The sequence below is a fragment of the Peromyscus californicus genome, unplaced genomic scaffold, assembly GCF_007827085.1.
Source record: "Peromyscus californicus insignis strain IS unplaced genomic scaffold, ASM782708v3 Scaffold_3__1_contigs__length_106647218, whole genome shotgun sequence".
Taxonomy (NCBI): domain Eukaryota; kingdom Metazoa; phylum Chordata; class Mammalia; order Rodentia; family Cricetidae; genus Peromyscus; species Peromyscus californicus.
The window spans coordinates 39,706,181-39,722,031 of NW_026294551.1; the positions used below are offsets into that span (position 1 = coordinate 39,706,181).

The 15,851-nt window shown below is 43.5% G+C and overlaps 1 protein-coding gene and 1 pseudogene across 1 annotated transcript; one reads left to right on the forward strand and one right to left on the reverse strand.

Annotated features, from left to right (window-relative positions):
• The first annotated feature begins 459 nt into the window (after nt 1-459).
• On the forward strand, nt 460-11,029 carry Slfn14 (schlafen family member 14). Its single transcript, XM_052757770.1, has 4 exons — nt 460-1,515; nt 3,119-3,256; nt 6,199-6,913; nt 9,235-11,029. Exons 1-4 carry the CDS (start codon nt 489-491, stop codon nt 10,055-10,057), a joined length of 2,703 nt encoding a protein of 900 aa, XP_052613730.1. The 5' UTR covers nt 460-488; the 3' UTR covers nt 10,058-11,029.
• A 4,400-nt stretch (nt 11,030-15,429) lies between these two features.
• LOC128123600 (uncharacterized) lies at nt 15,430-15,610 on the reverse strand (annotated as a pseudogene).
• Between the last annotated feature and the right edge of the window lie 241 nt (nt 15,611-15,851).

The following is a 15,851-nucleotide window of genomic DNA, read 5'->3' on the forward strand; positions in this document are numbered from 1 at the left end:
CCCAAATTTAAGCAGAACTGAGCTGAAATCTTCAGCAACTTATTTTTTTTTTTCCGTTATGGAAAACTACTAAGTGTTTACTTTTTAACCTATGGCTACTCTTGTTGAGAAGTCTATTTGGTAAAATAGGTTCAAAACCAATGCTATCAAGGATTATTTCCAAAGCTGGGACCAGTGGAACAGGCCTGTAATCCCAGCTACTCATGAGCCTGAGACAGCAGGACCCATGGGAAAACGGTGAGTGAAGGGAAGGCTGGGGATGCAACTCAGTGGAAGAGCACTTGCTGGGCATGGGAGAAGGTGGGGGCTCAGTTCCCAGTCCCACTAGAATGTCTTTTTCAAGATTATGTCCAATGTTAAAATGTATCTCCAATAACGTATAGCCTTGAAGAAAATATTATCATCTCTGAACATCTCACTAATACAGAAATGTTTCTGTCCTGGTTATACGTAGGAACACCTTTCTGCTATTGCTGGGAGTGTAGAAAATGCCCTATGCTGAGATCACCGTAAATTTGGGCAAAGTGACTTTAGGAGAAGAGAACAGGAAGAAGATGACCAATAGTTGCTTGAAAAGACACGAGAACTCCAGTATCATCCAGGCTGTCTGTGCACTGCTGAATTCTGGAGGAGGTGTGATCAAAGCAGAGATCGATGACAAAAACTATAGTTACCGATGCCACGGCCTGGGGCAGGATTTGGAAACTTCGTTTCAAAAGCTCCTTCCATCAGGTTCACAGAAGTACCTTGACTGTATGCAACAGAACCACAACCTGCTGATTTTTGTAAAGTCATGGAGCCCGGATGCCTCCAGCCTTGCACTGAAGATTTGCAGCTTACGCTCCAACTTATATCAGAGAGATGTGACATTTGCCATCAACCTGAGTGCCAGCAGTGCCCTGGAGCTTCTCAAAGAGAAAGAGTCTAGAGCCCAAAGAGGTGCCCCCAGAGTGCATTCTCAGGAATGCACCCTCAACAGATCTATTCAGGAAGAAGAAGATATTAAGGTGTGTGCCTCAGAATTTTTTAAGAAAGATAAACTCATTTATAAGGAGAAGCTTAACTTCACAGAGTCAACACACGTCGAGTTTAAAAGGTTCACCACCAAAAAGATTGTCCCTCGGATTAAAGAGACACTGGCTCATTATGTTTCTGCATTTGCCAACACTCAAGGGGGATACATAATTATTGGGGTTGATGATAAGAGCAAAGAAGTGTTTGGATGTAAGAAAGAAAAAATGAACCCTGAATCACTGAAAACAGAAATAAAAAGCTGCATAGAAAAGTTGCCCACATACCACTTCTGTCTCGAAAAGCCCAGGGTGAATTTCAAGACCAAAATTTTGAAGGTTTACCAAAAGGAAGCCCTGTATGGCTATGTCTGTGTGGTTCGAGTAGAGCCCTTCTGCTGTGCCGTGTTTGCCGAGGACCCGGATTCCTGGATCATGAAGGACAATGTTGTCAAAAGGCTGGGGGCTCAACAGTGGGTGGACATGATGCTGGATATTCAGCCAGGTAAAAAGAGAGAGGAGGCATTGCTGAGGCTAAGGGCAAGGACGTTCTTCTTCACCTTTTGAGGGTGTCTCGTCGTAGTTTAGTTTTAAAAACCAGAAATGTGCTTTTGTTTACAGATGCACTCTCACAATGGTGTTCTTTTTCTAATGGCTTAGTTCTGAAGACTCAGAATCTGATCTCTTTAAGTTAAAAAGAGAGAAAGAAAGAAAGAAAGAAAAAGAAAATTTGGATTTTAGTCTTTTGGGGGAAAGTTATCATAGATCATCAGCCATGAATTAATTTGTGAGTTCCTTTTCTGCTCTGTAAAACCCTGTTGGCAAAAACTGGCTGATTTTCCTTGTGTACATGGAATAGTTTCACTGAAAAAGCAATCTCCAGAGAGCACCATTTAAATATGACACTGTACTAAGTATTTGGAGGGAAATTGTGTGTGTGTGTGTGTGTGTGTGTGTGTGTGTGTGTGTGTGTGTGTGTGTATGAGAGAGACAGAGACAGAGACAGAGAGAGACAGAGACATGGGGGGAGGAGGAAGAGAGACAGAGACGACAGAGAGGAGGGAGGGGGAGAGAGAGAATTTGAAACATTTCAGTAAATCTAGAACCAAATATCTTAAACTATTGGTCCCGAGGCACCACGACATGGGGAAATGAGACAAGAACAGATACCCTGGGAAGGGACCACTCCGAGGGAGGAGGACCGCTGTGGTTGTGCTTCCCTTACATCTTGTTTGGCAGTCAGCCTTGGTGCCTCCTAGTCAACCCATGAAAGACTTATAAATAAGCTCATTCCCTTGTTTGCAGGATCACATGCTCCCAATTCGATGAAACGTTTAGATCAGTGGATACAGATGCCAGTCATTGCAGACTCATGACATCATCCTTTGTCCTTTCCTAAATTTGTTTGATGTATTTCCTCTTTTCCCCAGAAGACCCTTCCCCTTTCAATTTGGTTCTTACCTTGGATGGAAACTAAAATCATCTGTAACTATCACTTACAGCCTGTGATAGTTACCCTAGATAGATACAACCCTTTGGCCACATGGGGCTTCTCTCACTGTCCTAGAGCTTAAAATAACAACTGTGCTTCACGTGGCCCTTTGCTGACATCTAGTGCTTCACGTGGCCCTTTGCTGTCATCTAGCAGCTTCCCTTTCTTCTTACAGGTGACCTGGCATCAGGATTTTAGTGTTGGAAGGAAACTCAGGGACCATCACCTCATGAGAGATAGGAGAAATGCCACTTGTTTGAAATGAATTACCTAGTGAGGTAAACTACTGGAGACCCACAGAGCAGTTCCCAGCTCCCTTTCCTGCCGTGCACAGCTGTGTGAGGCAGCACAAGACCTCACACCTGCTTCTGTAGAAAGAACAATCGCAGAGTTCTTCCCCCCTTTTTTTTTTTTTGAGACAGGGTTTCTCTGTGTAGCTTTGGTGCCTGTCCTGGGTCTCGCTCTGTAGACCAGGCTGGCCTCGAACTCACAGAGATCCTCCTGGCTCTGCCTCCCGAGCGCTGGGATTAAAGGCGTGCGCCACCACTGCCCGGCCTGAGTTCTTCCACTTTTGATTTTCATTTTATCTGAAACCGCTTTCTGTGTACATGTTCAGATCCTTCCAGTTTGCCCGGCACCAATTCCAGTGCTCACTCGATTTCATCAGCTTCACCTGCGCGAAGAAGGCCAGTGCCAGCGTATCTCACAAAAGCCCTGGAATATAAGGAGGCCCTGCAGCGCCATTTGTTTCCAGGTATACCCATCTCTGTTTGGTTTTTGTTTGTTTTTTGAGACAGTATCTCACTATGTGGCCCAGTCCAGGTTTGTATATTCCCTCTTCATTTCAGCCTAGGAGATTGTTTTTATACAGTAAAGCATTGTTTAGTGGTAGAGTGTTTGCCTAGGACAGGCAAGGTCCTAAGTGTGAAACCCAGCATTGAAAAAAGAATTAAGGTGGAAGGAATTGATAGCAAGTAATCCAAGTCTTCTTTTTTTTTTCCTTAGAGAATGTCAAATGTAAGATGTTAGTAGACATGTGGTCCTACAATTACACACACACACACACACACACACACACACACACACAGAGAGAGAGAGAGAGAGAGAGAGAGAGAGAGAGAGAGAGAGAGAGAGAGAGAGAGAGAGAGGGTTTTCTTTTTTTTAAATAATTTATTTAATTTTATTTTATGTGCATTGGTGTGAAGGCATCAGGTCTCCTGGAACAGACAGTTGTGAGCTGCCATATGGGAGCTGGGAACTGAACCTGGGTCCTCTGGGATAGCAGCCAGTGCTCTTAACCACTGAGCCATCTCTCCAGCCCAAGAAAGTTTTCTTAAATCCTCGTCCTCAATCTCCATCAAATTTCTATATGTATTGAATTCCAACCACCTGTGTCTTTTAGTCTTCAAAATGGAAAGTGCTGGAGTTTGTAGCATGAATCTTAAATGGTCTTATTAATAAGATCAAACCTGGAGCCAGGTATTGGGGTGAACACTGGAAGATCAGGGAAGCAGAACAAGCCACAGCTATCTCGCCTCGCCAATTCCTCAGCTGATTTTGTTTCCTTAGACTGGAAGCCTCTCAGTCTTCATCCAGAATGAATCTCAGCTGAACTGTTGCTTAAAAGCCTGAAAGCTTAACCAGGCCAAAAGCTTCTAGTTCCTGGTTTTCATGCCTTATATACCTTTCTGCTTTCTGACATCACTTCCTGGCATTAAAGGCATGAGTCACCATGCCTGGCTGTTTCCAGGTTGGCTTTGAACTCACAGAGATCCGCATGGATCTCTGCCTCCCAAGTGATAGGATTAAAGGTGTGTGTGCCACCATTTTCTCACCTCTATATCTAGTGACTGTTCTGACCCCAGGTAAGTTTATTAGGGTGCACAATATTTTGGGGAACACAATACCACCACAGGAGTTCCTTGGGTCTCTATCATATGAGAACTGGGTCATGGCTTTTTAATATAGAGGGAGTCACAGGGTTACACAAACGTCTTCTAAACAAATTTTCTCCAGCTTCAGCACTACTGACATTTGAATCACACCACAGACCACACACAGAGTCAACTATATGATGTTTAGCTGTATCCCTGACTTCTACTCATTAGATGCCTGTAGCTTCCCTCCAGTTGTAATAATCAAAGAGTCTCCAGACATTGTCTCAGCTGGTGAAATGGCTTGATGGGTAAAGGCAGCTGCCACCAGGCTGATAACCTGAGTTTAACCTCTGGGCCTATACCGGCGGAAGGAGAGAGTCTACTTTTGGAAGTTGTCTTCTGACTTCCACATATACTGAACATACACACACACACAAGTAACAATAAAATAAAATGTCTTCAGACCTCTGGTTAAGAATTCCTATTCTGCCGGGCAGTGCTGGTGCATGCCTGTAATCCCAGCACTCAGGAGGCAGAGGCAGGTGGATCTCTGTGAGTTCGAGGCCAGCCTGGTCTACAGAGCTAGTCCAGGACAGGCTCCAAAGCTACAGAGAAACCCTGTCTCGAACCCCTCCCCCCCCCCCCCCCCCCGTCCCCCCAAAAAAGAATTCCTATTCTATGGGCAGTGGTGGTACACACCTTTAATCCCAGCACTTGGGAGGCAGAAGCAGGCAGATCTCTGTGAATTCAAGGTCAGCGTGGTCTACAAAGTGAGTTTATGATAGTCAGGGCTACACAGAGAAACCCTGTCTCAAAAAACAAAAACAAACAAAAACTTTTCTAAAAGAAGACCCGTAGCATGAATCTTAAAGAGTCTTGTTAATAAAAACAAACCTGGGGCAGGCATTGTGGTGAACACTGGAAGATCAGAGAAGCAGAACCAGCCACAGCTACCTCACCTCACTAGTTCCTCAGCTGATCCTGTTTCCTCAGACTGGAAGCCTCCGAGTCCTCATCCAGAATGGGTCTCAGCTGAACTGTTGCTCAAAAGCCTAAAAGCTTAACCAGCCAAATGCTTCTAGTTTCTGGTCTTCACGCCTTATATATCTTTCTGCTTTCTGCCATCACTGTCTGGGATTAAAGGCTCACTTTCTGGGATTAAGGGCATGAGTCACCATACTTGGCTGTATCCTTGTGGCCTTGAACTCACAGAGATCCAGAGGGATTTCCACCTCTGGAATGCTAGGATTAAAGGCGTGTGCTACCATTGCTTAACCTTTATGTTTAATATTGTGGCTGTCCTGTTCTCTGACCCCAGATAAGTTTATTAGCATGTACAATATTTCGGGGAACATAATACCACCACAAAGACCCCCCCTTTCCTACTTTCTTTTTCTGAGACAGAGTTTCTCCGTGTAGCCCTGGCTGTCCCGAAACTGACTGTAGACTAGGCTGGCCTCGAACTCAGAGATCTGCCTGCATCTACCTCTGCCTCCCGAGTGCCACCACTGTGTGACCTAAAGAGGTCTCTTACTTTCCCCCAAGTCATCAGCTCCACAGAAAGCCCTTATAGAAAGCAATGCCTTCCCAGCAGCTGTGTGCATCTGGGACCAGGAAAAGGCTCCAAGAGCCTTCTCAGTAGACCTTTTCCTGACAGCTTCCCTTCAAGCTAGATTTGCCAGGTGTGGGAGTCTCTCATCACAGCCTCAGATGTTCTCTTTGTAAAAGGAAAACCATGGCTAGAGTTGTCCTTTTCTACAAGGTTGCAAGAGCAGCTCTGTGCTTCTTTTTTTTTAACTTCTATTCCTTCAATTTTCAGTGACACAGGCAAACCTACAATTTCAGCCAGAATCCCTCTGTAAGAAGCTGTTCTCAGATCATCAAGGACTGGAGGACTTACTGAAGGCACAGACATATCCTTGTTCTCATGGGATTGTGATAGTTTCTAGAAGCTGGGCTAGTGACATTGGTTTAACAAAAGAGCAGAACGTCCTGTGTGATGCTCTCCTGGTAGCAGTCAACAGCCCTCTGGTACTCTACACAATCTTAACAGACCCGAGTTGGAATGGAGGATCTGACTATATGTACAACACCGCCCTTCAGTTAAAGCAGCAGCTCCAGACTCTTGGCGGCTACTCAGGGAAAGTGTGTGTCATTCCAAGGCAGATAGACCTGACCAGCAGAGGGCCCAGACCTGATGAGTCCCCAGTGTACTACCCCAGATCCTACACACTGTGTAGTAAAACAGAAGTGGAGAATGTGCTACAAGCCCTTGTAGTGGTCTCACTGTGCTCCAGGTCGGTGCTGAGTGACAAGCTGGGCTCTGAGTTTTTCAAGCAGCGTATAGAAGACCAATGCAACTCACTCTCCAAGAGCCTCCAGGAAACCCGGGAATTGTTCATCCATTGCTTTCCGGGAATCAGGAAGACAGCTCTAGCCATAAAGATCACAGAGAAAATCAAGGATTCATTCCACTGCAAACCAAAAGAGATCCTCTATGTTTGTGAAAATGACTCCCTCAGGGATTTTGTGATGTGAGAATTTTTACCATCTAAAATTCAGGGGGAAAAAAGTCTCCCAACATAGTCATAAAAGCAACTTGTTTGAAGTTTAAGGTTTAGCGATGCTCTTTCACTGTGGGAGTGCAAAGGCCTGAGTTAACGCAGATTTCCAAATGTGGTTGACCTCTAAAATGGGCACCTTATCATATTCAACCCCCACACAGGTCAGGGATGCTTGTCATTTGTTTGTTTGTGACAGTCTTTCTCCTTAAGCTCAATCCTCCTGTATCAGCTTCCTGAGCATTGAGATTATAGAGATACACCACCATGCCCAACCGGGACTCTAATTCAATCCCACGATGTGTCCTTAGATCTAAGAAAAGTAGAAATGAACCTGTCTTACTTTAGGTTATATAATTAGTCACTATATCTATCAGGAATTTAAATTTAAATGCAATTTAACTTTGTTCATAAAATATTCACACATCTGCACCAGTAATTTTATAAAACATGTAACTTTAATTCTAATTGAAATTTCTAGCTTTCAGTGGACATTGTACAATTTAGCAGAGAGAAAAATTCATGTTTTTTCCTTTAGTTTTAATTATTCAAAAAAAGTTTTATTGAGCAGTATTTATGTTAGATGCTATTAAGTATAATGTCAGAGGAAAAAAAACCGACAAAGAGTTTACAAAACAATCAATGCAAGTGTTGTATTATTGGTATTATAATAAAGATCTGCCTCACTCAGGCTGGACGTTGGTCAGCAAATACTCTCCAGGGAAGGAGACTCTTGACCATACTAAATCATTAGGAAGCCAGGTGGGAGAGTGCATGCCTGTAATTCCAGACTGAAGCAAGGGACTGAGAGTTTGAGGCCAGCCTGGCCTACACAGTGAGACCCTGTATCAAAAGCAATCAAGCCAATGATAAACAGTAGGAGAAGTGAATGAGATGGGGAGGGCCTCCTAGGCAAACGGCACAGCAAGGTCAAAGGCAGTGAGAAATGAGCTCTAACTGGAGTAGAGCCAGAGTGTGGACCTATGGGAAATGGTGATGCTGGGATGTTTACAGATGCTAGATTATGGAGGAAATTGTGCTAGGGACCGTGGACATTATGAAGCTCTGTAGCTACATTTTTAAAATGTCCCAGTTAAAACCCCAATTGCCAAATACCTATCAAACCCCTAATGTGAGGAAGGTATGAAGAGAGCTGAAAATCGGTGCTTTTCTTCAGGAGCCACACAGACCAAGCTGGAAGAGGATGGATGTGGTTACAAGTCAAAGCACAGAGAGGAAAGCCCCAGGAACTGTAGACATAAGATCTGTATGAGTGCACCCTATTAGATCCTTAGAGAAGACAAGAAGCAGTCAGATCTGGGAAGCGTGTTTATGTAGCATATATGCATGCTACAATGTACTACAACAGGGAAATGAACCAGAGAGTGGAAGGGCCCTGTGGTTTTTTTTTTTCTTTCAGTCTTCTTGAAGGAACTCAGCAACTGGTGTTTTTCTTACCAAAACCCAAAGGAGTTTCTGGTTTTTGTCAGACAAGTAAAGAAACAGAACTTGCTGTAGACAAAATTTGAATTAGCACATACCTCTTCTGCATGTATAGATTACGATATGCCTGTAGGAGACTGTTCCCTAATTCTTTTTTTTTTTTAAGATTTACTTATTTGTTTGTTTATTTATTTATTATGTATACAGCATGCATGACTACAGGCCAGAAGAGGGCACCAGATCTCATTACAGATGGTTTTGAGCCACCATGTGGTTGCTGGGAATTGAACTCAGGACCTCTGGAAGAGCAGCCAGTGCTCTTAACCTCTGAGCCATCTCTCCAGCCCTGTTCCCTAATTCTAAAAGGACAAATTAAGGAAGTAGGAACAGGCATGAGTTACTTTTGAGATTCCCTTTTACTGTAGTGATCTTGTCTTCCCCTGTCAAGCATCACAGTTGGACCAGCAGAAATAGCAAAATTTCCTAACTTTTTTTTTGAGATCAAGTGTTGCTATGCAGGCTAGGTTGGCCTATAGTCACTATGTAGCCCAGGCTGGCCTTGGACTCAGGATCCCCAGCCTCCTGAGTGATGGGATTATAGGTACAAACCACCTGACTGTCTAACTACTTCAGAGTAGAAATTCACATGAAAATTTAACTAAGCAATCCCCAAACTCTGTATTCTATCTGCCAGGTACCTTGGAAGCAGAGTGGTTTTGTTGTACTGCCTCTATTAATGAATCAGTCTGCAAAGGAGAATTAGCCTCTATTTCCAATCCAGAGAGCTAGGAAACCTTCTGTTATCTTTGTTTATATGCCTGAAACCCTGTTTTTCTCCTTTATGGTTACAGCCAACAAGTCACTTGCCAAGTTGTGACCCAGAGGACCTTCATGAGAGAAGAGTTCCCAAAGATTAAACATATAGTGATGGATGAGGCTGAGAATTTCTGTAGGAGACACGGTGACTGGTACCTGAAGGCTAAGAGCATCACCCATCCAAAAGTGAAGGGGGCTGCAGGTGAAACCCTTCACCATGGGATCCTCTGGCTTTTCCTGGATCCTTTCCAAATCTATCATGCAGATGTTAGCGGCCTTCCTGCTCCTTCTGCTCAGTTTCCTCGAAAAGTGATCACGAATGAGATCCACTGTGCTGTGGAAATAGCAAACGTCATGAAAGAAGAAATGAAAAGACTCCAAGGGAACCCTCCCTCCAACATAGCTCCAGACATGCTGGCAATGTTCCAAGAGACTTCCTACGAGGAAGCCATGTGTGCCCAGGCTCTGCCTGGTGTGTGTGAGATCAAGGCTAACCTGACACTGGAACAAATAGCCTGCTGTGTGGCAGAGAAATGCCACAGCCTGTTCCATGATGGCTATCTGCCCCAAGACATTGCAATTCTGTACAGGAGAGGGGAAGACAGAGGACGGTATAAGGACATGCTGCTCAGAGCAATGGCTCAGGGAACAGCAGAGGTTTCATTCAGCAGCGCTGCTGACGTTTGTAGTGATGGAATAATTTTAGACAGCGTTCAGCAGTTTTCAGGCATGGTCAGGAACATTGTGTTTGGGCTTAGTCCCGAATGTGTGCGGTCAGACGGGGCTCATAAACTCTGCTTTGCCTCAAGAGCTATTAAACATCTCTACTTGCTGTATGAAAGGAGGACGGCCTTCTGATGACTATTGCAAATAACACAGGAAGCTATACAAGAGCAACCTCTCCTCCCAGATGGGTGGTAGCTACTTCCTTTTTTATATTACAAGTGAAGAAATGAAGACACATCGTTATATGCTGGAGCTACAGCAGGTTTTTTTTTTGTTGTTGTTGTTGGTTTTTTTTTGATGGGTCACTAGCTATGGCTGTGCCCTTTCATTCACTCCTGGACAGTGACAAGATAAGTACAATTGGTTCCCTATCTCCAGTTTTCCTAACTCAATCCAGCTTTCATTCTGTCATTGAAAGATCCTAAAAGAGAAAGCAAATTTTATGAAATTCTCTGCTCCACGGAGTTCCTGAAGCCTTTGGATGGAATCAGTCCCCAAGGCTTTCTATGGTGCTTGCTCCTCTCCTGACCCCATCCTGGATCATGCTTCCATCTCCATGCACTCTGGTCTTGTAGCTATATTGGGAGTGATGGTAGGATATCCTTGAGACCAATTACTTGGACTGGGTGTCTTGAGGGCAGCAGCTAGACCAGCATCTGATACTGTCTGTGGGGCTCAAGCTTCACAGGTCCAAACTTGATTTCCCTTTTTTCACAAAGTGTACATTGGTCTCTTGGAGTTGACATTCTGCTAAGCAAGGACAGAAGACAAACACATGAGTGAAAATGTCACTCTGTTAGTTTAGAGTGTGAACTGTATTAACCAGTGGGCTAGGGGTGTTTTGCTAATCTGTACATTCATCGAGAACATAGGAAGCCATGTGGTGTGAGCAGAGTCTTACAGTAAGAACAGATAGAGGGACAGCCTGGACCTAGTGTCTGGCTATTCTCTCCCTCTCTTTCTCTCTATCTCTCCTCCATCTTCTCTTTCTCTCCCTTAATATGGTAGATAATGCATTTAGTGTAATAAAATAACCAAGATAAAGAGTTGCTTATGGTATGACGCTCTTAAAACATTGTTAAAAGAGGGCAACAGAATATGATCATATTGGCTGGAGAGATGGAAAAAGAAAAAATAAAAAAGCTCCTAAACATCTCATGACCCCAGTGTATTTTTTTTATTTTTGCTTATTTCCATTCCTATTTGATATTTTACATACAATGCAACTTCTGCAATCAACTTTATATCCTATACGGCTGCTTATTCCATTTAACTTTTCGCAAAGCATTGCCACAGTGTTATTGTGCCTAATACGTCACATCTACCTTTAGTTCTACCCTTTGCATGTCCTAGCAGTAGAGCTACCTATTGAAAACGGGTACAGCCAGTCTGGAAATCTATGTGGAGTATTCTGAAATAGCTAAAAATAAATCTACCAGCTAAACACTTCCGGGCCATATGCTCAAAGGACTTGACATCATCCACAGATACTTTCTCAGACATGTTCATTGCCACTGTATTCATAATATCTGGGAAATGGGAATATCCTAGATGACCTTAAAAACTGAATAGATAATGAAAAGGTATTTGTATACGAAGGAATTCTACTCAGCTGCAAAGAAAAATGAAACCATGAATTTTGCAGGTAAATGGATGGAACTAGAGTATATACTGAGTGAAGGAATCCAGACCCAGAAAGACAAATGCCATGTGTTCTTTCTAATCTGTGGTTCCTAGCTCAGAATCTCCTAGACACAGCAGGGAAGTTGCACCCATGAGCTCTCCACATGACCAGCACAATGACACCACCAGTTGACATGTTCACGAGGACAGGGGAAAGTCCGCATGGTCCCACCCCTAGACAGAAAGCTGCAGGAGGTCAATGGCTGCGGAGACAAGGAGAATTGGTTGCTTTCAGAGACCAACTCCCACATAGGCTGTCTAATCTTGAGGTTAACCCTGAACACATGCACATATGAACAAAGTTAAAAGGACTCAGCATGTTATATATACGTGTGTATATATATACACATATGTGTGTATATATATAACAGTAGTAATTTTTAAAAACATGATCATCATGAATTTGGGAGGGGGAGAGAGAGAGAGGTAGGAATGATATAGATGCAGTGTTCATGCATGAAAATGTTAAAAACTAATTTAAAAAGAGAGCTAGAGATATTTTGCTGGCCCTGTGATGTGGTCTTGGTCAGGCACTTGTGCTGTCCAATGACATGTTAATAACTGTGATGTGCACAGAGGCTGACTGTGTGCTTTCAGCATGTTCGCTCTTTTGGATTTATGCGAATGACATGCAAAGAGCTCGCCCTAGATGACCCGTCAGTCACAGATGATTGAGAAACCTTGAACATCTGAGCTTGAACTCAGCTCAGAGCCAAGTGCAAGTAATTACCACTCGATCAGCTGTTTATCATTTACAATTGAGATTTCAAGGTCGTTTTGTACCAGAACTGACAGATGCAGGCCACTCTCCATGTGTTGACTCTTGGGCTGACCTATGCAGATCTTGTCAGATAGACATGGGATCTGAGGTCCTGAGAGGATGAGGCAGAAAGTCTAATGCTGTAGACAACCATACCTCAGTTTTAGCGTACTTTTAAACAGGAATGTAACAAAGAAAGCAATGATACAAGGAACGTTGTTTGAGTTCAGAAAAACATGTAAATAAATGCCAGTAAGCACATACTGAACATGAAGAGAGCAGTCATTTCCCAGAACTTTCTCAGGACACTCCAATTTAAACCCAATTGCCTGACTCTCTCTATAGATTATATCTGGGAATGCAGGGGATCAAGACAGAAGGCCATATCCAGACTCAGGGTACACTGACCAGATTGGGTTCTGTAGCTATGCTCTGACATCCAACAAGAGTATGCCTCCTAAATTGAATGTGAATGTTTAATACAGGAGATATAAAATCAGGAACAAGAACAATCCAGGGAACAAATGCACCTGAGGTAAAAGGCCCTCTGCCTTTTTTCCTGGAGCCTCTCTCACAGTTCCTCAAGGCATTGTTCACCATGGGTCATTCTTTTTTTTTTTTTTAAGATTTATTTTATGCATATTAGTGCTCTATCTGTATGTATGGCTTTATGCCTGAATAGGGCAACAGATCCCACACTAAAGGGTTGTGAGCCACCATGTGGTTTCTGGGAATTGAACTCAGGAACCTTGGAAGAGCAGCCAGTGCTCTTAACCACTGAGCCATCTCTTCAATGCTGTCCCCTCCCCCTCAACTTTGAGACAAAGTCTTGTTAGGTAACTGCCAGGATCTGGGATTGCATGCATGTACCATTAGCCTAACAGACATACAGAGTTTTTTTTAATTTAAATAAGGGGGAAAGACTGAAATCAGCATCTGACTACAAAAGATGAGTACTCATGTCTCAGAAATAGTTGACTCTGCAAAGGAGCACATATGGTAGAGCCATGCCAAATCACTCCAATCCAGAGCCTCAAAGAAAGTACTTGGAGAATTGTGGGTAGGAGCATGGATCATTTAACCTTGGTGTTGCATTGGTACAGTTTCAGAGAAAAGAAAAGTTGTCCCTATTCATGAATGAGACTTTTAAAAATAATTTTTAGCCAAGCATGGTGGCATACACCTTTAATTCCAGTTTCTCATATGCTATGGACTCTATCATTAAGCTATAGCCCCACATTGTTTTTTATTTTTATATATTTTTAATTTTGAGACAAGGTCTCAGTAAGTTGCCCAGGCTGACCTTCAACTTGTGATCCTCCTGCCTCAGTCTGGGGAGTAGCTAGGATAACAGGCCTACACCACCAGGCCTAGTTTACTCTAAATTTTGTTCAAATGATTTAGGAAATGTGTAAGTAGTATATTTTCTATAAATGTGTAGTAGTATAGCAGAACACACACACACACACACTCTCACATACACACACACACACAAACATACTCTGGCACACACACACACACACACACACACACACACACACACAAAAAAAAAAAAAAAAAACAAAAACAAAAACAAAAAACAAAACAAAACAAAACCCAAATGCAAACCCTCATCCTTGTTTTCACAACGCCCCAGCTGTTTCCCATTTTTGCTCTTTCATTCCCAGGGTTAGCACACTGGAAGATATGCTTTTGCTGAGTTGTAATGACAGGCACACTCTTCTTGGTGCACATTTAGGCTGATGTTCCACAGCTCCTTCCCACTCTGCAGTCTCCCACTTGGCAGACAAAGCATCTCCCAGGTCACAGCCTAGGGACAGCAGGTCCTTGCTGCCTTTGAGCAGGGAGGGGCTGGCAATGCTGGTTTCCTGCAGCCTGAGCTCAGGCCTGAGGTAGAGGAAGAGGGTGGTGGGTTAACATTTCACTTTAAGAAGGCCTTAAATCCCAGGGCAAGGGGTGGGGGAGGGGCTCCAACACTCCAGGAGACATGGTCACAGAGCAACACAAGACAGAAGCATCTTCTCCTGTCATCTCCCCACTGTGAGAAGATGGCACAGGTGGCATTTGTGTTCTCCGTGATGAGTGGCAGTTGCCAGGTCCAGAATCCAGGAAGTCTGTAAGCAGATCCCTGCTTGCCCAAAAGGTTACCCATCCCCCCTCTACCCCTTCCTGTCTTGTCTATGCTCTTCCCTCATCCCCCGACCCCCTTCCCCCACCCCTCTTTCTCCTCCCCACTATCCTTTCTTCTCCTCCCTCTCCCTTCAGCTCCCTTCTTTCCAAAGAAATAATAGATTTTGCAAATTAGAGAAAACGCTTCATATTTGTTATCCCAGGCCCCACTTTTTTCACTAATCACAGTCTCTTCCCTGACAAAGGTATCATTTCATTTTTATTAAGGCCAAGTAAAATGCCATCGTGTACACTTTCTTTGTCCGTTCATCAGTTGATGGAAAAGAAAGCCCACTCACATCTTGGCTACTGTGAACACAGATGTACAGAATCTGTCCATGAATAATTAAAGTCCTTTACTTACCCAGAAATGTTTTGAGATTCTCTTATAAAACAAAAACCAAACCAAACCAAAACCCCAGGCTTTAACTATGATAGAGAGCTAGGTCAAACTCATGGAGCAATAAAACCATGCTTGATTTTTTTTCTTCTTCTTTCTCTCCTATATATGGGGTGTTATATTGATTATTTTAAAACTTTAATTTTAGGTTTTTCAAGACAGGATTTCTCTGTGCAGCCCTCCCTGGTTGTTCTGGAACTTAATGTGTAGACCAGGCTTGTCTTGTCTGCCTCTGGCATGTGTTCCCACGCTGGGTGTGCATGGTTTATTTTTAAAACTGTTCTTAGTACTCTGTCGAGGGCCTGGAGAGTATCAGTGGTGAAGATCACCAGGTATCGCTCAAAGGCTGTACAACCAGTGAAAGCTTGTACAAGTTGAAAAAAGATCAAGTTAAAAGACTCAAAGTAAAATTGCGGCAATTGGCGACTAGGAAAGAGATGCTCAAAACCAAACAGGTCAGTTGGGCTTAGACCACAAGATTAATCCCCCCTTGGAGGGTATCCTGGAGATACTGCAATACCAGGTCATGCAGAGTGGACAGAGCAAGCTCCTATTCCAGCTCCCAGGTCAAATATCCGTTTACTATATTGTCCTCAAATAGAGGACGTATCAGATATTAAACTGGTAAGAACAGATACTACACTTGATCTTAGCCAAAAGGCAAAGAAGCAATAATTCTACCTTGTCCAACACCGCTAACATGCACGAAAACCTCAACATCACAGTCACAAATGCCCTAGTGCCAACCAACACGCGCCGACACAGACTGTTTTGTTCTATCCACCCACTACCTGAACTCTAGAGAAAGTCTGTGACGTTCAATGGAGGGCGAATTTTCAATTGCACTTTTGGTTCCCAGAATTCCGAGGAGACCGGGCCATGTCCTTATTTGCATGCCCTGCTCAACGTGTTTT

Excerpts from the sequence above, each read along its gene's own strand:
- Slfn14 (XM_052757770.1), top strand. The coding sequence starts at position 489 with ATGCCCTATGCTGAGATCACCGTAAATTTGGGCAAAGTGACTTTAGGA. Across the intron at positions 1,516-3,118 it reads GATGCTGGATATTCAGCCAG|ATCCTTCCAGTTTGCCCGGC; the intron begins GTAAAAAGAGAG and ends GTACATGTTCAG. Across the intron at positions 6,914-9,234 it reads TCCCTCAGGGATTTTGTGAT|CCAACAAGTCACTTGCCAAG; the intron begins GTGAGAATTTTT and ends TTATGGTTACAG.